The following is a 24,776-nucleotide window of genomic DNA, read 5'->3' as shown; positions in this document are numbered from 1 at the left end:
CTGTTCTGAACTTCAACTGCACTTACGAGGGCTGTTTGATATGTAATGTGTATTGTACCACAGCGCGATAACGCTTTGCACGATTTCGTGGGTGATGATACTCTTGAAAAGCTCTATTCAAACTTAGAGTCATTTCAAAAGAGCCAGTCGTTGACCACTATTGTAATAATGGTTGGGAATATTGAAGAAATTAGAGCTTATATTAAAGTTCGCACAAAACTCAGTCATTCGGTAATGCAGATTTTTACTGAATTGGGGGAAGTTTATGGGTCAGATAAGGTATCTAATGAGACATTTCGTAGGTGGAGAAATAAATTTCTGACTGGCACAGAGTCCGTCAAAGATGCAGCAAAAATTGGCCGACCTGTGACTGTAACAGGCGAAGCAAATGTCTCAAAAGTCAGGGGAATAATTGAAAGTGATGGCAGATACACGATTTGTGATATTACCAAAGCTGTTGGTATATCGCTATCGCGGGTGCATTTCATTTTGAAGCGAATTTTTAAAGTACGAAAGATTTTTTCAAGATGAATACCGCATATATTGACAGACGACCAAAATCGGGTACGAGTGCAAACCGCTAAGCAATTGCTCAAAATGTTTCCCAAATTCAATCAAAGACAATTTGCAAACATTGTTACTGGTGACGAAACATGGGTTCACTATTTCGAACCAGTAAGAAAAATTGGAAACAAAATATGGCTAACTAAACACGGTAGAAGGCCTGTAATTGCCAAAAGAACAATGAGCACAAATAAGGTTCTTTATTGCAAATTCTTCTCATGTGATGGTATAGCCATGCAAATTCCGGTGCCAAAGGGTAAAAGTGGATATTGTGTGTGTTTCGAAAATCTACGAGATATCAATAAAATACAAAAAGAAGAAGAAAAAAACCCCAATAATTTGGTATCCTAAAATGTTGATAAAAATGTCAGGAGTGAAACACTATTTGTGACATAAATTTGTGACATAAAAAAATTGGGGGGGGGGGGGGGGCGTCCCCAAATTTCTGTCTAGTAACACAAAAAGATTTATATTGAAAGAAAACTATTGTTTAAAAATAATTAGAGGGACTAAGTAAGGATATTATAAATAATAATGAATAAATTAAAAAATGTTTTTGACTGCTAATGATGACTGCTTGGCCTAGCTTTCCCTAGTTATAACTCAGTGTTGTTCTGTTTGTTTTACACTTTCTTTTTCTTTTCTTTTTTTTTTGCCGTCTACTACTTGTCACGGCCATCATTATTAGCAGTCAAAAACATTTTTTAATTAATTTATTCTTTATAATTTATAATATCCTTACTTGTAAGTCCCCCTAATTATTTTTTTCCACATTTGTTATGTGTGCGTGTGTGTAAAAGATAGAAAAGTGAAGGGAGATTCTGTACACCATAATGAACCTATGTACATATATATGAACGATAAGACCAGTACACTATTGATACGATTGACTACATGTAAGTATGATAAATTACAGATGTAGATTATAGTAGAAAATTTTGCAATAACGTTTATCTATAACATACCCTGTAATTAAAAAGAAAAAAACATGCACATGTACACTGTACATACCTACAATTCTTAAATAATTCGGTCATTAAGGTACTTGCGTTGTCAGTAACGGAGCGCGAGCACTTTTTTATTGTTCATGAATTCAACAAGTGGGCTGTATTAGACTGTACAAAGCAAGATGATTTATTCAGAAAGCACGAAATTAAAGAAAATGATTATATTTATGGTTTGAAATCACTCGACAAACGTTGACTACAGCTATCACTTTTCCTACCTCCAATACAAAAGAGTTTGATTTGATAACAGCTGTATGGTGCGTCCATATCTTTTTTATTAAACTGAATTATAATATAAATTTTCATGCAAAATATACATTTAATACGGTTTATTATTAACTTCAAAACGTTTATAAAAAAGATAAAAGAAATGTTTTTTTTTTTTTTGTTGTGGAAAAAACTGAGTACCGCAATGAATGCAGATAGGGTTATGCGTATAAATACGAATACGACTGTAAACAATAAAGCATGTATATTCCGCTGTTTTGAAATAGAAAACCCCATATGAGAAAAAAAATGGCATTCCGTCGCTCAGTTTCTGTTACTGAATACTCATGGAAGTGTCTAATGAAATAACAAAACAGTTTTATTGAACATGTCATTTATTATCCTGATCAAACAGATGGTCTAATAAACCAAGATCAAACAAATGGCGTGATAGACCAAAAATACAAAATCAATTGCCTGGGACAACTTAATACAAACAACCGTTTACTAATGACTAGGTTTGCAAATGAGCAAATAAACATGTGAATTAGACAAATTAATCCCAGCCAGGGTACATGTAAAAACAAACACTAATAAATATCAAAAAGGTGGCGCACGAAAAAGGTCACAAAGCAATTGTTATGTGCAATGTCGTCTAGTGACTTTGATTTATGTCTTTATTACACATGTGAGAGGTTATTCATGATTAGTATATCCTCTATCTGCGGTTGTACTGTCACCATGTAATAAATCATGGTTATTGTTCAAACTGGTTTCCTTATTGTCTACCAATTCTCCTTGTCAGGCTGTAGAGAATGATATATCATGTAGATATATCTAACATCCGTCATCATCTCTCGCCAATATAGAGTTTGTAGATAAAGGTTTGAACTGAATAGTTATGACATACAAATGAAAAACATGAAAAGATTTCACTACATGACACTTGTAGACAATACAACTATAAGTGATGGGTCTAGGAGAAAGCTTTCATTACAGCACACTTGTAGACAATACTACTTACATCTAATTCGCATATGAATTAGATGGTTTTATCGAAGACAGTACAATACGTAGTTATTCCCCGTTTGTCTAATGCACCGAAGTCCATTCTGATTATTTCCCCTTGCGCTATATATAAACGGTGGCGCTTTGTCTGCCACTTCCTTTTCCAAACTTGCAGCATCATATCAGGTTAAAGCAATTGCTTGCTGATTGATTAATTGCAATTTTAAACGTAGTACGAAGAATTTAAAGGTAAATTCCACCCCGATGTTGATAGATTTTTAGTTGAAACATTAGGCCCGTTGTGTCACGAGTGTTAGGGTGGGTAGCCATTTTGATTAAATAATTTGATTAAAGTAGGCAACTTAATTCATAATACAATAATTGATACTTTTTAAGGCAATTAAATCATTACATATTTCCATTGCATATGAGTATGCCTCCAATTCGGAAAATAAAAAGGACACAGAGGTCGAAGCCCAAGTCGTCGGCAAGTTCAAAGGCAGCGGTATCAACCCCCCTATAGAGATGCCGAGTCAGGGTCCCGCACTACTCACTATGGCTGAGTCGGGTCAGGAAGGAGAGCTTCAGATGTCAGCTACGAGCCCGGCTAATTTAGCCATGGCAGCTGTACCTCAGAGTGCGGAGTTATCCTCGATAGGTCTACAGAATTCTCAAGTGGCGATGGATTTGCCGGCACCTACACCTTCCATTAACAATATAGGTATGCATGTTGTGCAAGCCACTCGGCAAAAAATTATTGAGGGTCAATACATTGATTTAGTATCTCTGTTCCCACCAAAAGTTGGGGGGAGGAGAAAAAACTCGTCATGAACAACCTCGGGGAAATAGTAAACAGGGACTCGACACCTAAACGTATAGAGTCTATAGAAAAATGGACGGATGTCATGTTGATTTTTGCAGCAATCTACTTGCAAGCACACCCTGCTAAAACCATTGACCTCCTTAAGTACATTCAAACAGTAAGAATGGGGGCTGGTAGGGGTTATAAGTGGTGGTATGAGTATGATATTCAGTACCGCCTTCGCAAGGCCAATAACCCCGGTAGCTCTTATGGGGAGGTCGACTCGGAACTTTGGCTTATGTATATGACCCCATCTTCTGTGGAAAATCATACTCTGAGTCTGAAACAAGCTCCGGCAGCCGCAGGGAAATGTTATGATTTCAACTTCAAAGGATCTTGTAGCAAATTTCCTTGTTTTTATGATCATATGTGCTTGCGATGTAATGGGCAGCATGCCATGATGCACTGTCCAGGGGCTCATCAACCGCAGGCAAATGGGCACAAGTCCCTCAACAATTTTCGCTTCCCAGGGAAATTTCAGTTTTCGGCGTCAAATTCAACACCCACTTTCAGAGGGCAACAAAGTCAATCATTCACTTATAGGGGGCCGAATATTTCTTTTCTTTTGTGTTGTAAATACAGCCGTACCCATAAACGCCATAATAAAGATATAAGTATTCATATATTTATTTTTTGTTCATTGACACAGTTCTGAGATAATACTTACATCTAATTCGCATATGAATTAGATGGTTTTATCGAAGACAGTACAATACGTAGTTATTCCCCGTTTGTCTAATGCACCGAAGTCCATTCTGATTATTTCCCCTTGCGCTAATTATAAACGGCGGTGCTTTGTCTGCCACTTCCTTTTCCAAACTTGCAGCATCATATCAGGTCGGTAATGAAATCAAAGGTTTTTTGTCTGTAAAACCCACCCCTCCCTCCACTTTATTTGCCTTTTCTGCGTTGTCTGTTAATTTCTACTTTCAGGAAAATCTCGTCTTCCATGCCGACATCACAAACGGAGTCGAAGGTGTCCTAGTTCAGCAACTTGAGCATATATTGCATTCCGGTACGGCTGTATGCAGTGTGACGTTAATACCTGTTTTTAGCGCTTACGAGCGGCACTGTCAGAACTTATGATGAAATGTGAAAATCTACAAGTCCTTGACCTCTGCACCTCCCAGGGTCAAGGTCATGAGATGTTTGACCTCTGCACCCCCAGGGTCAAGCACTCTTTGATCTGATGTGAACTATGAACTGTGAATGTTGATATTTTTGAATGTTGACTTTGCAAGAGAATATGTTGATTTTGATGATGCTTTTGTTTGTTGGGGCCTGCCCTTGATCATGCTGGCGACCCGTTTCTTTTGTGTTGTAAATACAGCCGTACCCATAAACGCCATAATAAAGATATAAGTATTCATATATTTATTTTTTGTTCATTGACACAGTTCTGAGATAAAACCATAAGTAATACGTCTAGGAAAGAGCTTTTACAATCACGTTCTGTATCACCGTCAAATTTTGAACCCACTGCGAGTGACGAATGTCCGGTATTTCATATATTCTTATCCTGTTCTGACCATGCATCGTTCGCAGGCCAAAAGAATCTTCTCTGTAAAACTATTTTTAAAAAGAGGAAATGACATAACTGCATGAATTATTTCATTGCACGAACCTTTTAGCGTGTAAACAGACATTCGCATTAAAAAAAACCAGCAACCTGTGTTAAGCTTTGATGTGGAAGCAATGAGCATCGACATTCTTACTTATTTGAAATGTTGATTTCAAACATAGGTAATGAAATTAAAATGTACACAAATATAAATTCATTTTCAAAATAATTATATTTACCCTTTGCTTTGCCATTCCTTGTACCACCTCTTTATCGTCATAGAAACCAAATTGGCTGTTCCAAAACAAAAATTGAATCGATAATTTTTTTTTTTAATGTTTACTATTTCCTTCATGTTTCTTTGATTTTAATGATGACACATTGAGACTAATTTCCATTAAAGTTAGTATAATTGAATTGTGATTGTGAAACACAATGAATAGCCCAACTGATAACTCTCCGTAATGGATCCACCACCCAAAATATTCTACATTAAGACTACAACGTTCCACTCTGAATAACACATTGTAAATATTGATTCCCCCATCAATGAATAGCATTACAAGTATATTATGAAGATTTATCTTTAAAGATGTTTAAAAACATTAATTGACAAATGCTGGAACAGACATAAACACACAGGCTTGAAAACATAGGAGAAAATAGAGCTGTAGATCAATGTTTAAAGCATAACATTCAACTTGTAAACAAACATCTCAAAACGAGAAAATATTCACGTGTCACATAAATGTACAAGCTCTAGTTTATTATGTTTGAAATGAACATGTATATTTGCCTTGATTGCCATGGTGAAATGACTCCATCATCTGGACCACCAATCAAAACCATCTTTTTCAACCGCAAAAAGTTTTGCTTGTATTCTGATAAACAAAATATAAAAATGTTATTTAAGAAATCAATTGCACTTTTGAATATACATGAGAGGTATACCGACGAAAGGTGTTACAGTTCATACCCTAGTGTATTTTCAGAAATGAAATTTAATTTCTTGGGTATAAATTCTATAGTTTTGACATACAAAATGTCACATCTCAAAGCTTCCAATAAATATAAGATGAATCCATCCTTAAGAATTGATTGATTAATTAATTGATTGATTGTTTTACGTCGAGAAATTTTCACTCATATTTAGACGTCACCAACTGTATGTGAAGTACCACAAATTTAAATCTTTGCTTAGCGCTCAGGAACTTATTGACCATCCTATATCTGTCATAGGGATAAGAAGTGGGGCAATCACGTGATCAAATCCTGTAAAGCCAAAGGGCTTTATATTCCATTAGTTATTCTTTACTTGTGCGTTCAAGACAAAACAGGCAATTTTCAATTGTGACGCTAACTACCTGTCATACATTATCATTACTCCTCCTATATATAGTTATCAATGGTGTTGAATGGGCTGCATGTTTTCTAGAGAGAAAAAACTTTCCGCATGGCGTGAAGCGGCTGAATTAAGATATCGGGACTGATGTTACATTGTGCAGTTGGATATATATGTAATTATCATATTAATGAGCTTACAGCAGACTGTGGCGTGTAAAATGTTGCAATATCAATCTTGATTTATATGCAAAACTTTTAATTCATATTTGATAATCTTGATATTTATATGCGATAAATCTCGAATATGCATAACAAGATTATCGAATATGAATATTAAGATTATCGAATATTAAGATTATCTAATACATGTATGAATATTAAGATTATCGAATATAAATATTAAGATTATCGAATATAAATCAAGATTTATTGAATATAACTCTAGAGTTAGATTTATCGAATATAAATCTAGGTGTATCGAATACAGTAAACAAGATAATCGAATATAAATCTAGGTGTATCGAATACAGATAACAAGATAATCGAATATAAATCTAGGTGTATCGAATACAGATAACAAGATAATCGAATATAAATCTAGGTGTATCGAATACAGATAACAAGATAATCGAGTATAAATCTAGGTGTATCGAATACAGATAACAAGATAATCGAGTATAAATCTAGGTGTATCGAATACAGATAACAAGATAATCGAGTATAAATCTAGGTGTATCGAATACAGGGTTCGAAATTAACTTTTTCAAGCACTAGTCCGTACGGACTAGTCACTATTGATGTTCACTAGTCCACAAAGCATTTCACTAGTCCGTCCAGTATATCATATTCAATAGTATTTAATCAAACCAAACACATCACAATTCAGTTTCTGACACCTACAGAAGAAAAAGACCACCATACTTTATTTTGCATTCAAGATATTCAGAAGCATGCAGTAAACTCCAAGTTAATCCTTTTATAAACGTCCATAAGTGCGTTTGAGATCGACGTTTCCGTTGTTTTCGTGCTCAGTTCTTAGAGTCACAAGAGTTAGAAATTTTATCAATAAAGTCAATAAAATTCACTCGATTGAATAAGCCATGAGCCATAGTGTTACGAGCTCCTGTGTTAGAGTCGCGAATGACGAGAACATGTGCCCACCAAATTCCTTGTTCTTAGATCACACTACTTGCAGCTCTTGCACCTCGAACCCGTTCTCCTGAGTTCGGAATCGGCAGGAATTTGTGCTCGTTCGAACAACGGCGGTCTCGAACGCACTCCATGTGTTTGGAAGGATGTCATAGTCACACAAACACTTAACCATGCAGGTAATCGACCATAAGTTCAACCATCTAAGAGACTCGGACAAATCTTGCTAAAATCTTAACCAATCCAAGATTGATTTCCGGATTTTCACTAGTCCGTACGGACGTAGTGCTATAGAGAGTTTACTAGTCCGACACGTTTTTTACTAGTCTCGGACTTGCGGACATGAGGTAATTTTTGAGATTAGTGAATTACCAGTACTATATATACACATGTAGTACGTTTTCAAGGAGGCCTCTAATCGCTATCCTAATATGAACATGAATGTTAATTTAATAGTGTTTGATTTTTAAGAAAAATATCTTTTTTACATTAACATGTTCAAGAATATATATATATATATATATATATATATATATATATATATATATATATATATATATATATATATATATATATATTTCTTTAAGAATGAATTCCATGCTAAAGTGTTGACGCAATTACTTCTTTTACTTTCATTTTTGGGCGGTCCATCGGATGAGACCGCAAAACCCGAGGTCCCGTGTCACAGCAGGTGTGGCACGATAAAGATCCCTCTCTGCTCTTAGGCCGTAAGCCTCAATTTTACAGCCCTTCGCCGGCAATGGTGACGTCTCCATATGAGTGAAAGATTCTCGAACAATATACAACCAACCAACCATTCTATGTAGATATCACTGCATGAGATTAAGGTCTTTAACTTACATGTACTTTATGTGAAATTCAATTTTTGTATTATCTGTTATAAGCCATAACATAATGTAGCACAAGTTAACGATCATTTCATTGTGAACTTAAAAGAAGGCGTAGTTCTGCCAAACTTCATTACTTCACAACCATATTCATTCCCAATCGGTCGGTAAGTCCTACAGAGTGACTCAGAAGTGTACCCTACCTGTTATGTTGGCTGATATGGAATCATTGTTCAGGGGAGCCAGAAAATTTGAAAAATTTCTGTATAGACTTAAATGGTGAGGATCTGGAAAAAAAACCCATGCATATATCAGAGCAGACATTAGAGAGAGAGAAAGAGAATGTATGTATATGCAGTGTATAGCCTATACATACTCTAATTGCTCAGTGTTCATCAAATAAGTTTTTCTTACCTTTCCAGTAGTTTCCGAGAAAAACAGATTGCCCAAATTTAGTATATAAAAGTCTGCAAAAGATGACGCAGTGTCCATTAATTCTATTTTTCATAAAATTGTTCAAGAATCATAACTAATTCTACACATATTCCAGACTAAGAGTGAGGGACATACGTGCATATACATTTACTTCAATACATCTTGATTGAAACCAGTAAGACGGGCAATTTTGTTGTAACCATCTATCAAAAACTGAATTGGATAGGTTATACATTGTACGTTATATACCATTTCAAATAGAAAATACGAAGTGTATTTCAAAATATTCCATGTGGTTGAAAACTAAATAAGATATTCATCTAATGGGATATCATTTTTTCCTTTTCACTTTTACTTTTAAAACATGTATCTACGTGTAAAAAGATATATCAATTATTCGTTTATTATGTTTTCATCTAAAAGTATTTCTTATTTCATACTTCAAAATAATTTTTAGAATTTTTGTTGTTAAGGATAAACAATTTAGAAATAGAAGCCTAAAAATCGATAAGAAAGCCTTAGTGAACTTCTATCATTGAAGTTTGTCCGTATTCAGTATGTCTTCTGTTTGTAAACCTTTTACATGAATTATAACTCGGTCAATTACTTCAGCTAAAAAGCTTCCTTGGTTAAAGTGAACCAAAGAAGGTTTGCACCCCTTTCCAAACGAAAATGATAAAGAAGTAGTGGGGAAAAGGCTGTGGTGTTTTCAAACATTCTGTTCCAGAATCACAGTACTAGAAAAACTAAACTAGCGTGGAAGCTTCTTCATATAACAAAGTTTGGAGTTTGAGTTTGCTCCAAGTATGGCCCCTGGAGGTCAAGGCAGGATCACAATAGGGGCATAAGATTTTATGTTAGAATGTATAGTTAAATTCCTTTAAAATCTTTTCAAGATCCAAAAGGCTACAATTTGTGAAATTAGTACGAGATTTTCACATGTCATGTAGATTCAAACAACAAAATAAAGATCCCTTCCTGCCCAAAGGCCGTAAGCGCCGAGCATAGGCCATAATTTTGTAGCCCTTCACCGGCAAGGATGATGTCTCCATATGAGTGAAAAATTCTCGAGCGAGACGTTAAACTACATACAATCAATCAATACAAAGTAAGGACGAAGACATATATACCACGTGGTTTCTACTTTCACATAGGAGAAAACGTCTTCTCAAGACCCATTGAGCAAAAATTTGTCAAATTTTATCATAGTATCATAGTACCATGTATATTCAAGTTTGTTCAATCCATATGCTCTGGAACAGGGCAAGGCCATATTAATATGTGGAAGTTTTTACATTGGAATAGAAAAGGAAAATGCTTTCACATATTCTTCTCAATTACAGCAGGGTTACAATTTGTCCATGCAAACATCTTCATTAAGTATAGATTAAAGTATTATCAAAATATAGTCCTGGGATCGGGGCGGAGTCACAATAGGGGATCTACAGTTTTTATATAGGAATACACAGGGAAAACCTTTCGAAATCTACTCCCCTGATTTTTAAAATTTATTTCCAAGCATCCTAATGTAGTGTAGGTTTAAGATCGTTCTCATTAAGACCCCTAGGACTAACAGCGCACATATGATTGTAAAATTCTGTTTTGAAAATCTTATCGTGAACCACAGTGGTACTCTGTATCAGGTTAATATGCAAAATGTTCATGTAATGCAGATTCAAGTTGTTTGTACCATGACCCGCGGGGCCAGGGTGGGCCCACAATAGGTGTTTTTCACAGAAAGACTGGTATACAAGGATACTCATGTACATGCAATGCAGTTTCCAAGGTGAGCCCACAATAGGGGTTAGAGGTGTCTACGCCGATGAGATCAGTGCAAAGTTCTGCTCAGGTGAGCTGTATCACTCATAGGCCTCTAGTTTTACTGATCTGATGACGTAAGAAATCTCCCTGTGAAGGTCCAGCCGTACATACGAACTTTAGGACCTTTATCAAAATCATGCTATTGTTAGTACCGGTAACAGATAAGTAACATTATGATATTGTCAGTTACATGATAATATTGTCAGTAATATAATGATATTGTCAGTAACATTATGATATTGTCAGTAATATAATGATATTGTCCGTAACATCATGATATTGTCAGTAACATTATGATATTTTGTCAGTAATATTATGGTATTGTCAGTAATATTATGATATTGTCAGTAATATTATGATATTGTCAGTAACATTATGATATTGTCAGTTACATGATAATATTGTCAGTAATATAATGATATTGTCAGTAACATTATGGTATTGTCAGTAATATTATGATATTGTCAGTTACGCTATGATATTGTCAGTAACATTATGATATTTTGTCAGTAATATTATGGTATTGTCAGTAATATTATGATATTGTCAGTAACATTATGATATTGTCAGTTACATTATGGTATTGTCAGTTACATTATGATACCGTCAGTAACATTATGGTATTGTCAGTAATATTATGATATTGTCAGTTACGTTATGATATTGTCAGTAATATTATGATATTGTCAGTTACATTATGTTATTGTCAGTAACATTTAAGAAATAAGATATCATTTTTGAATGTTGTTGGGATATGACATGAAGTTGGTCACGTGATCAAATCCTATAACGCCCGAAGGGCGTTATAGTAGATTTGATCACGTACCAACTTCATGTCATATCCCAATAACATTCAAAAATGATATTTTATTTCTTATATTTTCTATTTTGAATTGTGTTCTTACCGAGCTTCCATGATTATGTAGCAGATGACCAAAATAACGATCGTAGAACACAAAATATAGATCGTTAGAGTTTTATCGAATAAAAAATTAAGAACAATATCAAAGAGAATATAAAATGTAGATATTTAATTGAAAATGTTTTAAAAAAAGACGAAACATGTGTAAAATAAAGGTAATTTAGAGCGTAAAGTTAACTGATATGACGACAAGAAGAGCGGAGTAAACTACATCCGTGATGTGATTTGGTCGCGATCAGCAATGGAAAAACTGGTGTCGGTCTAGCTTACTAAGTTGAAAACGCAATTGTTGATCACAGATTTCGACAGAAATTCAAAGGATCTGAGAGAATTGATGGTGGATATGATGAGTCAAGTTAACGTTAAGCTCTTAGTAAGGTTTTTGGAAAGAAACAACGGTATGTTCATCGTTAGGACTCGCGGTTGTAGCCATGCAGGAGATTTAGACAAAATGCAGGTAGGTTGCGTCTTTTATTTACCTTCAGTGTGTGTAAAAGAAAATAAAAACGAACTGACGGAGTTTTTGTTCACTTGAGAGATTTCTGTTGTAGGATTTTAATGAAGACTCCCACCTGTACCCTGACATGAACATGTAAATTTTTCGAGCCTCGAAACCAGCCTCGCTTATGATCATGCCGAGTCATAGCCGTGATGGAAGTTGCCAGGAAACAACAGGTTAACTTATCATCATAAAGTAAATAGGCTTATAACTCTGCCTAGATCTACATGTTTTCGCTTCCAATATCATAGAACTTTTTTAAATTCGCCATGCAGAAGTTGCAGACGGTATTTAAAAGTGTTTAAAATAAAACAAGAGAACAGTATATTTAATGTTTCTGTTTTATAAATTGATGAAATTCTTGTTTGTTTACAAAATAAAAATATGTATAAATATCCTGCTGCGTTTGTTTCTGTTATGATATCGATGTCATTGCAGTGGCGGATCCAGGTTTTACGAGAGGGGGGGGGGTGAAAGTCAAGTATTAGCCAAAATACTCAGCCATTTTGGGTGCCAATCTGGAATTTTACTCACACTATTTCTATTATTTAAATTTGTGGCGAGAAGGGGGGGGGGTCTAAATCCTCCACTGCATTGCATAAGCAAGAAGCCAGGTGAAAATACAGGAACTGACTTTTGAAGCGGTGATTGTATTCATACGCAAGAACAAACTGATAACGTGACCAAATTCATGTCACACAAAATTGAACATCGATTTCATTAGTACTGTCATATAAGGAAGTGCATTGGCAAATGTAAATATTATAATATTGTCAGTAACGTTTTTACATTGATAATAACATTATGATATTGTCAGTTACATTATGATATTGATAGTAACTTTTTGATATTGTCAGTAACATTTCAGATAAGTAACATTTCTCTTACTTGTATACATTATCTTTCACAAAATTTGGGAAAAGCTTGTGAAATAACTTCCAATCTGAAAAAATGATTTTCATTTGTATAATGCGTCAGCCTCTTTTATGTTCTCATAATATCACCATCATTACAAGCGATCTTAATATTCCCAGACACTCACCCCCAAACTGTCCTGCCAGAGGAGAACTGAGGGCTATAAAGGTGTCCACGTTGTGATCGGGAAGTGTAGAGAGCAGCCCTCGACAAACGACGCCACCTGTTTTAATTGAAATAGTGTGGACCAGACATGAAATGATTCCATGCAGTTTCTGAATGGTGAGATTCCTTATACATGTATTTTGCATATAACCCAAGATGGAGATTGCTTTTATTATTAAAGACATACACAAAATTAAATGCTGGGTGTTTTGCGTTTATCGACGTCTAGGAGGTGGTGGGTGTGCTATAAGATACAGTTAAGCAACTTTTAATCGCGTGCGAGAAATTTTTGCGAGAACCACTTCATCACGAATATTTCTCGTCGCGAAAAAGACCTTTAATGTAAGATTAACTTGGTCGCGAAAATGATTCGCCGTGAACCAGTTCATCACCAGTTAATCCAGCGAAATATAGTCATCGCGAATAAAAGTCGTTTTACAGTATACTGTAAGAAATTATTGAATAGGCGTACTAGTCTTACCTAATGCTTTCGAACTTGACTCGCGTGTGCCTACCCTATCAAAGATGGTGAAATTTTCGTATGACTGAAAAATTCTAAACAAACCCAAAAAATGTACCTTGTGAGTAACAAATTAAATGGATTCCTTCCGGATGAGCCTTCATGTATTGCCGTAGGTGTGGTTTGACGATTTCCACTTCTTCCCACAAAGGTAATATTGTATCAAGCCTCGTGAAAGCATTGACTGCATAATACGGGGTACCGGGGTGTAACTAGAGCAAAATAGAGTGTTGGTTCAGGACACCATGGAAAATATACTACATGCACTATGCACTATTTTATTTTCACGATCCAAGGATTACATGACGCCGCTTCTCTCACATCAATTTAGCCAATTTCTGTTTATCTGACGTCTGTGTGTATTAATTCCCAACAAGTGTCTAGACGCTTAGTCTCGTTCAACCAGACGTTCGGCTGTCTCCGTAAATCTTCGACGAGATTTAGGGAGACATACATTTAACTATGCAACAGAAATTGAGAGAGCGCTGGGGAAATTGTCCTTTCATGATTTCCGCGCAAAATGAGCTGTAGTTTAATCACCAAAATCACATATTCATGCGCCTGTTTTGAGGGTAAAAAGTGTTTGAAATAATTAAATACTGGTGTTATTACTGAAATATATATATAAAACACTCAATGAAATGACACATTTTCAGATTGCCCTTTAAAGTTACAAGTAATTGTAAACTGCAATGGTTTCAATATAGAATTCTGAACAAAATTTTAGCTTCAAACTCATATTTATTCAAAATCAAAATTAGAGATAATCAAGATTATTTGATGAATATAAAATAGTCCACAATTAATTAAGATTGACTAATACAGTTCGCATCGTTTACGAAATAAACCTGGTTCGAACTGTCTCGCCGTATAGACAATTCCCAATCTCTCACCAGAGGGCGTATTACGATGCGCTTAGCGGGAACGATAACTCTGGGTAGAGATTGGACAATTCCGCCTAACGGGGAACGAGTTAACTTCTCATTCTGCTAAAAACCCAATCGGAACTCCTCGAATGTCTCGCGCACTCGACATAGAATAGTCATCATAAAGACAATCCATTGCAATCGAGTTAATTTATTAACAACGTTCAAATGTATACACAGCCAAACAATTCTTTACCAGTGCAGCGACAGGATGAAGCCAAACATAAAAAGTCTCTTCCAGAATGAATCGTCACCACTGTCGGCGATGGGTTGCAAAACTTTGGCCTTTGCTCGGCGCTTTCGGTCGATTAGCGGGGAGCGATTTTGATCATGCCACCATCCACGCCTGCGATGATTCGGACCCTCGGTTGTTTAATTTGGTAGCCTCTTTCAACAAGCAAGGAGTGCTGCGGACCTTTCTAACCCGGATCCCCACGGGACTGGAGCTCGAGACAAGGACGGCATGCCAGCCAGGCAGTGAAGCACGGCAACGCTGGCTGGTCACCCCCCCCCCCCTTCTCTGAAGGCAGGAGGTACCCATTCAGCCGGCGATAGAGGTTTAGTCCTGGACGAACGTTACTATCCCTTCTCAATGTCAACCTGGTTAGTCACTGCATTTATATGATATTCCTTATTAATATTCACTGTTCAGATACTACTGGCAGTTCCGCCTTAGTAAAGCACTCGCACAACACAGCCCGTAAGGCGATACCAATACTCAAACTTAGTTTCAGTATAGATCTTCCGGCAGCCACCATTTGTAAATTCATATCCTGGTCATGTCCAACACCACATAATATACTTCGCATCTCCGGTGTTCTATTAGTATGTACAGTGTATATCAATGGCACACCTATGACACACTTTTCATTGTATCTATTTGGCCGAAACGCCATTCATGATTCAAGGTACTTGGTTATCGTAGGTTTCATGACCTTTCAAAAGGCATGGCTAGCGAGTCGGTCAAGCGAAGGGCACCAGATAGGTCAGATCATGCTACAAATTCCAATGCTTGCTTAATCTTCATTCGTCCCATTCTATAGTTAGTCCGTTATGTCGCGTTACTTTGTATTCATTCATTTATACATGTCATACACATCATGACATGTGTACCTGGATAACGTTCAGGTATACCTGACTGTGCCAAAATGTTGGCACTGCATAGACCAGGGGCTCGGATCTCAACCTACCACGAGGTTCAGTTTGCATGTGACCAACCACTACATTATCTCGTCGGGTTTATTTGCTAGGCATTAATGGGCCCATAAGTTTCGGGGTAGGCAGCGCTATTCACGGCCACAGGGGTTCACGGGTTTTACTACATCACTACTACATTGTAGGTACCAAGGACCTCACAGGTGTCAATTTATGCAAAGTTATTATACCCCCCGAACGAAGTTCAAGGGGGTATATAGGAATCACTCTGTCTGTCTGTCTGCAGATTCGTGTCCGGGCCATAACTTCTTTGTTCTTTGACTTAGGCATACCATATTTGGCACACAGGTGGATCACCATGAGACGATGTGTCGAGTACCTTCATGACCTCTATATGACCTTGACCTAAAGGTCAAAATTAAAGGCATACCATATTTGACACATGAGTGTATCACCATGAGACGATGTGTCATATACCTTCATTACCTCCATATGACCTTGACCTCAAGTCAAAATTAAAGGTTTTTACAATGGATTCGTGTCAGGGCCATGACTTCTTTGTTCTTTGACATAGGCATACCATATTTGACACATAAGTGTATCACCATGAGACGATGTGTCGGGTACCTTCATGACCTTGAACTTTGACCTCAAGGTCAAAATTGATTATAGGGTTTTGACATAGTCATACCATAAGACATGGGTGTATCACCATGAGACTATGTGTCATGTACATTCATGACCTCTTTATGACCTTGACCATTGATCTCAAGGTCAAAATTGTAGGTTTATGCCATGGATTTGTGTTCGGACTATATCTTCCATTTTCTTCTACAAAAGTATACCATATTTTTACACTCGGGAAAAAGGTAATTTATACCTATTAACAACACCCTTTGGGAGATTGGGGTAAGCGGGGGTATTCTTAGTGAGCATTGCTCACAGTACCTCTTGTTAACTTCATAGTAGTTATCAATTATTAACATTCCTATGCAATTACGTGTTATTACTTCCTCTTTCAGCAATTTGGTTCTTTTTAATTTATGTAATTTACAGATGATTCCTAACGTAAATGACATGGAGCGCTATATGCTATTTCGTACACGTTTCAGGTTTGTGCTAACCAGCCTCACAGCGTACGAGTCGCAGTATATTCTCACCTTACTTGTCGTTCTTTGGATCTTTAGCACTTTCCATAGCAGAAAGACCCTAGTTCCATATCATTAGTCTCCATTAATTGCAGTTTTTATGTCCCCGAGATCGAAGATCGGGGGGGGGGGGGGGGGCATATTGTTTTTGTCCTGTCTGTCAATCTGTAATTCTGTCTGAAACTTTAACCTTGCTAATAACTTTTGAACAGTAAGTGATAGAGCTTTGATATTTCACATGAGTATTCCTTGTGACAAGACCTTTCCATGGGTACTAAACCTTTTGACCTTGACATTTGACCTACTTTTTAAAAAATTGACATTGGTCATAACTTTTAAATGGTAAATATTAGAGCTTTCATAATGTACATGAGCATTTCTTGTGACAAGATCTTTCTACTGGTACCAAGATATTTGTCCTTGTGACCTTTGCCATCTTCGGAATTGGCCATTATCGGGGGCATTTGTGTTTCACAAACACATCTTCTTGTTACCGATAATTGTCGACAACGGACTTGTGGATTGTTGATCGGTTCGTTGTTGTTTGTTCTGAATGCCAAGCCTAACCGAAAAGTAAGTTATTGTTTGGTTAATTTTAAGTCAATCACACTATCCATTCCATTTTCATGTAAATAATTGACTGATTTTGTCTCAGATGTATTCGGCGTTGACTTTTTTCATAATTCATTCAATAGGCATTTATTGGAGTTTGTATGGTTCCAGCAGTCAAAAAACCACGTAAGGAAGTGTCATGTTTTGTTATCCAACTTTTCCAATATTTGTCCTACACTTTCTAACCTTTACGTCATGTTTTAGTATAAAACGGGGATCTCGAGACGCTCGCTCTTTGCTGCTTAGGACTTGCTCCGAGGAGGCATGCTATGGGGGAATAGGCTTAGGAGTGTTGATGGGCTGGGTAATTTTCGTATTTTGGCTCGAGTAATCAGTTTTGAATTTTAATTCTTAGCTAAGTTTGGATTAATTCTCACATGGCTTTGGAACGTTTGGATTAGTCTGACGAATTTATTAGGAATTTCCGGTCTCAAAAGTTTGACCCATTACAGTTTATTGTTTTATCTTAGGAATTGTCGTTATTGATATTTAGCATTGTGCCATATTCTGCTATCATTACCTTAGTTTTAAGGAAGTTCTTGAACTTGTAGTTAGATCTTTTTTGACGGAATTCAATTTCAAAGTTATTCTAGAATTGTTTGCTGAAAATCTTCAGAATTAATAGGAATCCTTTAGAGGTATATCAGTTTCAGTTATGGGATTTAACTTTCCTCCAGTAGGACTAGGAGATGGTTCTCTAAATCGGTGTTAGGAAATGGTCAAATTTTTGCTTTCCATCATAGGAGTACAAAGAGCTGACAAGCCTTACGGTCCGCCTGAACTGCGACTACTTTGTTGTTAATTTATTACCTTAAAGATTACATTTTGAAATGGTCACTTCAGAATTGAGTCTAATTTTCGGTCAGGAATCCTGACGTTTTAGATAATCCCATGCAGGAAATTCAGATAATTTACAATTTGGGAATGACTATCAAAATGTGTCAATTTGGTGATACCTGTGACATCTTGGTTAAGTAACCATTGCTTGAGAGTACACAAGGGGATGCGAAGGGGAAGCACAGAGATAAAGGCTCGTGCCTGCAGGGGGCCTGGGTGACGGACGATGGTGCACGTCGCCCACCCCGCAGAATTGAGACTACCTTGTTGTTAATTTATTACCTTTGAGATTACACTTTTTACAATGGTTAACTTCAGAATTAAATCTAATTACTGGTCGGGAATCCTGAAAGTTTTAGATATTCCCATGGAAATTCAGGTAATCTACAAGTTGAGAATGATTATCAGAAATGTGTCAAATGGTGATACCTTGGTCATAGTAACCATTGCTTGCGAGTACGCAAGGGGGAGCATAGAGATTAAGGCTCTCCCCTCGTGCCTGCAGGGGGCCTGCGTGACGGAAGAGGGTTCAGGTCGCCCACCCCACTTTTTAAAGTGCCTCCATTTCAAGTATGCATGATGAACAAGAAAGAAAGAAAAATAAGAAAAAGAAAACAAATATCAAATTTGTTGTGGGGGACATTGTTCCAATGTGTGGGGAGTGCGTTGGGGATATTTGATCACTAATTCTGCGCCAAAACCGACTCTCCTCCCACCTACTACTAAAGCAGGGGGCAGGTGTTTCACGTGTACCCTTCAGATGACCACTGAAGTTGCCTAAGGGTCAGTGGATATTCCTAGAAAATACTAATTTCTTGCATAAGTTGCTAAAGTTTAATTCGTGGGGCTCTCAGCTAGTTCATAGCTGGGGCCACATCCACCTCCTACCAAGGGAGGGGATGTTTTAGGCTGATGCATGTTGCGACAACTGTAGGAGGGTCTACAGCTTGCTCCGCACTTGCTAATTAAACCAGGTAGCACGCAGGAGACAGGTGAGATGCGCAGAGATATCTACCTCCCTTAGAACGTGGGGACCCGTTCAGGTTCGGGCATCTGTATTGTCCCTACTTTGGTAGTCAAACTGGCACCCTGGCCGCCTCCCCAGTTCCCCACAAAAAATTTTCATGTGACCCTTTCCACCATATATGTAAATTGCATCCTGTTTCTGATTACAATTAATAAATATTAAACTTGTATCACTCTTGTTAATCCAGCTGCTAAGCAGCCTATGAGGGATTACAGGACACACCTACTGGTCTATTCAGATATTAGATCAAGGTCAACTATTTAATTCAGGCAGTAGGTCAAATGTCTTGCGGCTAGTTGTGCTGTATATTAAAGTTTAATTTAGCACAATAGCTCCTAGTTAAATTTAACATACCCTAGGTCAGGGCATGGTCATGAAGCCAATTCTTTTATTAATAAGAATTGCACATTCTGTCAGATAGAAGAAGAAACAATTGAACATTTGTTTTGGGAATGTGATAGTGTTCAGCATTTCTTAAGAGAATGTGAAGTTTGTTTTGAACATAAAACCAACCTTCAATCAATAACAAAAAATAATTTGATTTTTGGATGAAAAGAAACAATACAAAATAATCTTGTTCTTTAGCTGAAATATTATATCTACACTATGAGATGTAAAGGGAAGACACTGAATGTAAATGCTGCGATATCGCTAATGAATACATTTTATGAAACTCAGAAACATATTGCATATAAAAATGGTGGAAAAGATTTGTTTGACACCTGCTGGAACCGCTGGAATCAATTATTTCATTGGGTGTTTTTTTTTTCTTTAAAAAAATTCAATATATATGTACCTTTGATATATTAGATAATGACTCTCTCTCTCTCTCTCACTCTCTCTCTCTCTCTCTCTCTCTCTCTCTCTCTCTCTCTCTCAAAATAATATATACACATACCTTGTTATAAACATTTTGTACAAATTTCTTTGCAGAATGTACATATGTGTATATATATATATATATATATATATATATATATATATATATATATATATATATATATATATATATATATATATATATATATATATACTGTGTGTATGTTTTTAAAACAATATTTTAAAAAGGGGGGTGTATATATATGATGGGTCAATTTTCATTGAATTATTTTTTGTGACAAAATGACAGCTAATGCCTTTTTAAAGTAATTCTGTACAAAAAAAATACATGAACATCGGATCATATAGCTTTAAGTAATTACGTGTTTCATGTTAACCATGAGGTCAGAGTTAGTTCATAAAATACATGTACTAGTGCAAAGGGTATTTAAATTTCTTTATCCTCTGCTCATAAAGAGAATTCCACATCATTAGTCAAACTTCTGAAAAGATTGAAGAATAAAGGAGCCTATCTTATTTCTTGGCTATAGAAAATTCTTCCAGTTTTAAATTACTTTCATTTCCATTTTTTCCTAGGTATAAGGAAGTAAAGTTCATTAAGTTTCCGCTCCTGGGGTGCGTTTTACAACAGAACTTATTACTCACAACCAACTTTACATACGGCTATTTCCCCGTTTATTGTAAGATCGTTCATTCCAATGCAAATTAGTAAACAAAATGTTCAAAGTCGTAAGTTGTTTTGTGCAACGGGTCCCTGGTTATGGCGATACATGGATTCACAAGGCCGATGCAATAGCTTACGTTTCAATTCTGATTAAAATACAAGTTAGCAAAAATGATAGTTGTTCATTTAATAAAGATTTTAAAACATTTTCCTACCTTTTGAATTGTTTCATTGATCAACCTTCCATCGGATGAGTGACCCATAAGTCCATGGATGAACACCACAGGTTTGTAGGAGTATGAAAAATTCAGTATACAGATGAACAAGAACAGATACTCCATGTCGTATGATAAGGTGGTAGAGATCAACTGTCGGGATATAAACACATTGGACAAGGAAGATATCCGACTACTAATAAGGAAGTCGTATCAAATGGCATAAGGAAATTCAGATCAATTATCCATTTGTGTCATATTCAATTCAATTCAATTCTTTATTGGCACTAAAGCACATTATATAAGAATGTGTTGTTATGACCCACACATACATGTACACCGTTTAAATGCATGGCGCTTTTAAAGATAGAGAGGTAAGGGCGCTGATCAAGTGAGGACAATTTTTAACCATTTAACCTGCGTTGTTGTGGGCAGAAGAAGTCCACTATAATCCCCATAAACATGACCCACAGAATGTGAAAGGTATTATATTAGTGAGGAAAAGTGGTATGGGGACATGTCTATAGAGAGACAGGGACAAAGTGTCCATTGGATGAAGTGGAGATTCCTAATGGGTACTCGATACCATGTCTCCCCTTTAGAGTAGAAATAGGGACTCCAAATCTGTCCCGACCACTAGGAGCCACCGAGTGGTACCACTACAGCCCCAAACTGAAAGCGGAAATTGAAAGCCCTACGGTTTCTCTACTTTGCCCTGATGTTCATTCCGCCTTGTCTTCAAATATTGCAGATCTAAAAGCAGACATCAAACCCCTTTATTCTCTATGAGATACCAAAAATATCAAAGTTCAGGTGAGCTAAACAATACTTTCGGGTATCACAGAGCTTTTCTTTACATGGCATGGAATACCCATTAGGATCCCCCACTCCAGCCAGTGGACACTCTGTGCCTTCCTTACACCACATACTAGAAATAGTCCCGACCCACAGTAGCCACCTGGTGGTACCCTACAGCCTCGATCTGAACGGCAGAAATGATAGGCCTTGGGGTCCCCTAGCTTGTTCGGTCTGTATTGTTATCAAACATTAGCGCCATAAGAGGCCGCCATGCAACTCTTGTATTGAATAGGCCATGCGGAATGTCAAAGTCAGATGAGCTAATCCAGTTTTTATAATACTGGCTGGATGGAGAATTTACCACCCAGATATTAGAGAGAAAGTGTTTGTTTCATTACTAGTTTTTAATCTTTTTCCTTAAAGCATTTTCTCAAAAGATTTCTTTTGTTGGAAAGCAATGATTATCACTCTTCAGATGAGCTAATTTACAGAAAAGGTTTTTGAATGAAATATGATTTTAAATGGATTGACACATGAAAATAGGATCAGTCTTTAGATAATAAAGCACCCCACATCATATAATTTTCCCTATCATATAAATCTATTCATTGATACTTAACGACTAAGATTGTAATATTCTGGTGAGCTAAATTATCAATGTACATTTACTTCGATGCATGTACATGTAAGGTGGCAAAATCAATTGTTCAAAAAGGTCAGTAAATGAAAAGTGGTTAATTTCATTTATATCCATCTTTTTATTATAAATTACTGATATAAATTCAATTAACCATTAGTGTACAACCTCTCATGTGAGCCAAGTTGCTCATGAGTGTTGCGATTGACATTCTTTGATTCAAAACATGAATTTAATTCACATTTTCCTTTAAAATAGGTTTCAAATTTAATATTTTTGTATGAGTACTCTCAGTCCTTTGATGGTTTTCCATTGTGACTGCTAACTATTGACTGCTGGTTAGTAGCTGCAAGCCTCAGTCTGTTAGAACACTTCTCACAAGAGGGCAACAAGCATTATCGGTCAACTGAGTATTTGTTGAAAGTATCACTAGTCCCAAGAACAATGAAATTATTTTCTGCTCTGAATATCTATGCTAAATTCTTATATTCAGCTACAGTATGAAACAAGATGATTGTGTTCTTTAGAAAACCTTAACAAGATGCCCATAGGCCTTATCGGTTAAAAGTATCACTAGTCCCAAGGACTCTGAAATCTAGAAAAAAAATTCCTGTACTGAATATTTACATTTGTAAGTTAAATTCTTATATCTTAAAGGAAAAGGCAACCCCATTTTTTTTTACATGATAAATGATAGGATTAATTATATGATAAAGATTTCTCATATATTCTTTTGATTTATGGCCTAGATAAGTTTCAGTACTAATTTTAAAACGTTAAAAATTGAAATTCCCGCTATCTATGGAGGCTGCCATGATGTAGAACTCTTTTGTATTCAAGACCACAAAAATCAATCATTTTGAGGTCATACCCTCTATTCCGGTTTTGATGAGATTCTAAGATCATCAAAGATGTGCATGTGGTAGATTTTATGAATACTAGTACATTGTAAATATGTGAATGCCTTCCTGTCAAGCAGTTAATTACACTATTAAATGCGAAGGGGAGATGTGAAAAAGTCACACACACACACACACACCCGAAATTCTTGACCCAACAAAGTTATTTGAAAAGAAAATACTATGTAAACTGTGGATCCATTATTTGCGTAATGACAAGTTGAGGTTTGAGACATTTACATGTATGAAGAAACGAGTACCATCTACCTGGTCTGCGACTCAACTGAACGTCTTCTTTTCTTAAATTCTTCTTGCGAAAGAACGGGCTCAAAACTATACGGCTCCAAACTTAACTGTTCGTGACTTGTCATGTTTACAGTGCTGTTGATGAAATAAATCGGAACCGACGGTATGACGTAATCAATTAAACTTCAATGACCGCTCTCTTAGCGGCGGGTAATTTGAAATATACGATAGATTAATATTGATTTAATTGTTAAGCAAAGATTTTTATTGTTAAAGACTGATTTACGATATTAGTAAGAAATACTTTATTCATAAAGGCAACAATGTGGTTAGAGTTGCCTTTCCCTTTAAACCTCAATGCCCTCAAAAGTGCACACACTGATGAAAGGCTTTACATGATATGATATGTGTATTACATATGTAACATTAAACGAAATGACTAATTTGGACCTATTCTAGAGTCAAAACCCTGGGGTCTCGAAATTCACCATTTTTGTACATCCTTTTCCGTTTTTCCTAGATATGCAATCCCGTGGGGATCCGGGTTAGAATAGGTCCGCAGTAGCCCTTGCTTGTCGTAAAATGCGACTAAATGGGTTATCCTTCGGACGAGACCGCAAAACCGAAGTCCCGTGTCACAGCAGGTGTGGCACGATAAAAATCCCTCCCTGCTCAAAGGCCATAAGCGCCGAGCATAGGTCTAAATTTTGCAGCCCTTCACCGGCAGTGGTGACGTCTCCATATGAGTGAAATATTCTAGAGAGGGACGTTAAACAACATTCAATCAATCAATCAATCCTAGATTTGCATTTACTTTTTATCAGCAAATTTAAAGAAGTCTTTCAAATGATAATCACTATAACAATTTTGCCCCCACCCTGGTACTAAAACCCTTACCCCTGGGATCATGAAATTTACAATTTTGGTAAAGGACTGTCTCTTCCT

General features: G+C 36.5%; 1 protein-coding gene and 1 pseudogene across 1 annotated transcript; one reads left to right on the top strand and one right to left on the bottom strand.

Annotated features, from left to right (window-relative positions):
- Positions 1 to 1,990: 1,990 nt before the first annotated feature.
- Positions 1,991 to 4,986, top strand: LOC125681201 (uncharacterized; annotated as a pseudogene).
- A 19-nt stretch (positions 4,987 to 5,005) lies between these two features.
- On the bottom strand, positions 5,006 to 21,494 carry LOC125681202 (lysosomal thioesterase PPT2-A-like). The gene is made up of 9 exons (XM_048921185.2): positions 21,252 to 21,494; positions 13,886 to 14,039; positions 13,270 to 13,365; positions 13,116 to 13,170; positions 8,965 to 9,017; positions 8,754 to 8,837; positions 6,006 to 6,090; positions 5,449 to 5,503; positions 5,006 to 5,217 (listed from the first exon to the last, which is right to left on the bottom strand). The coding sequence occupies exons 1-9, from the start codon at positions 21,375 to 21,377 to the stop codon at positions 5,074 to 5,076; spliced, it is 852 nt and encodes a 283-aa protein (XP_048777142.1). The 5' UTR covers positions 21,378 to 21,494; the 3' UTR covers positions 5,006 to 5,073.
- Between the last annotated feature and the right edge of the window lie 3,282 nt (positions 21,495 to 24,776).

Source organism: Ostrea edulis, chromosome 2 (assembly GCF_947568905.1).
Source record: "Ostrea edulis chromosome 2, xbOstEdul1.1, whole genome shotgun sequence".
Taxonomy (NCBI): domain Eukaryota; kingdom Metazoa; phylum Mollusca; class Bivalvia; order Ostreida; family Ostreidae; genus Ostrea; species Ostrea edulis.
This window is presented reverse-complemented; position numbering and strand designations above follow the sequence as displayed.

Excerpts from the sequence above, each read along its gene's own strand:
- LOC125681202 (XM_048921185.2), bottom strand. The coding sequence starts at position 21,377 with ATGGAGTATCTGTTCTTGTTCATCTGTATACTGAATTTTTCATACTCC. Across the intron at positions 13,171-13,269 it reads TCTGGCAGGACAGTTTGGGG|ATTGGAAGTTATTTCACAAG; the intron begins GTGAGTGTCTGG and ends TCATTTTTTCAG. Across the intron at positions 9,018-13,115 it reads GTGAAAGATAATGTATACAA|ACTTTTATATACTAAATTTG; the intron begins GTAAGAGAAATG and ends CATCTTTTGCAG.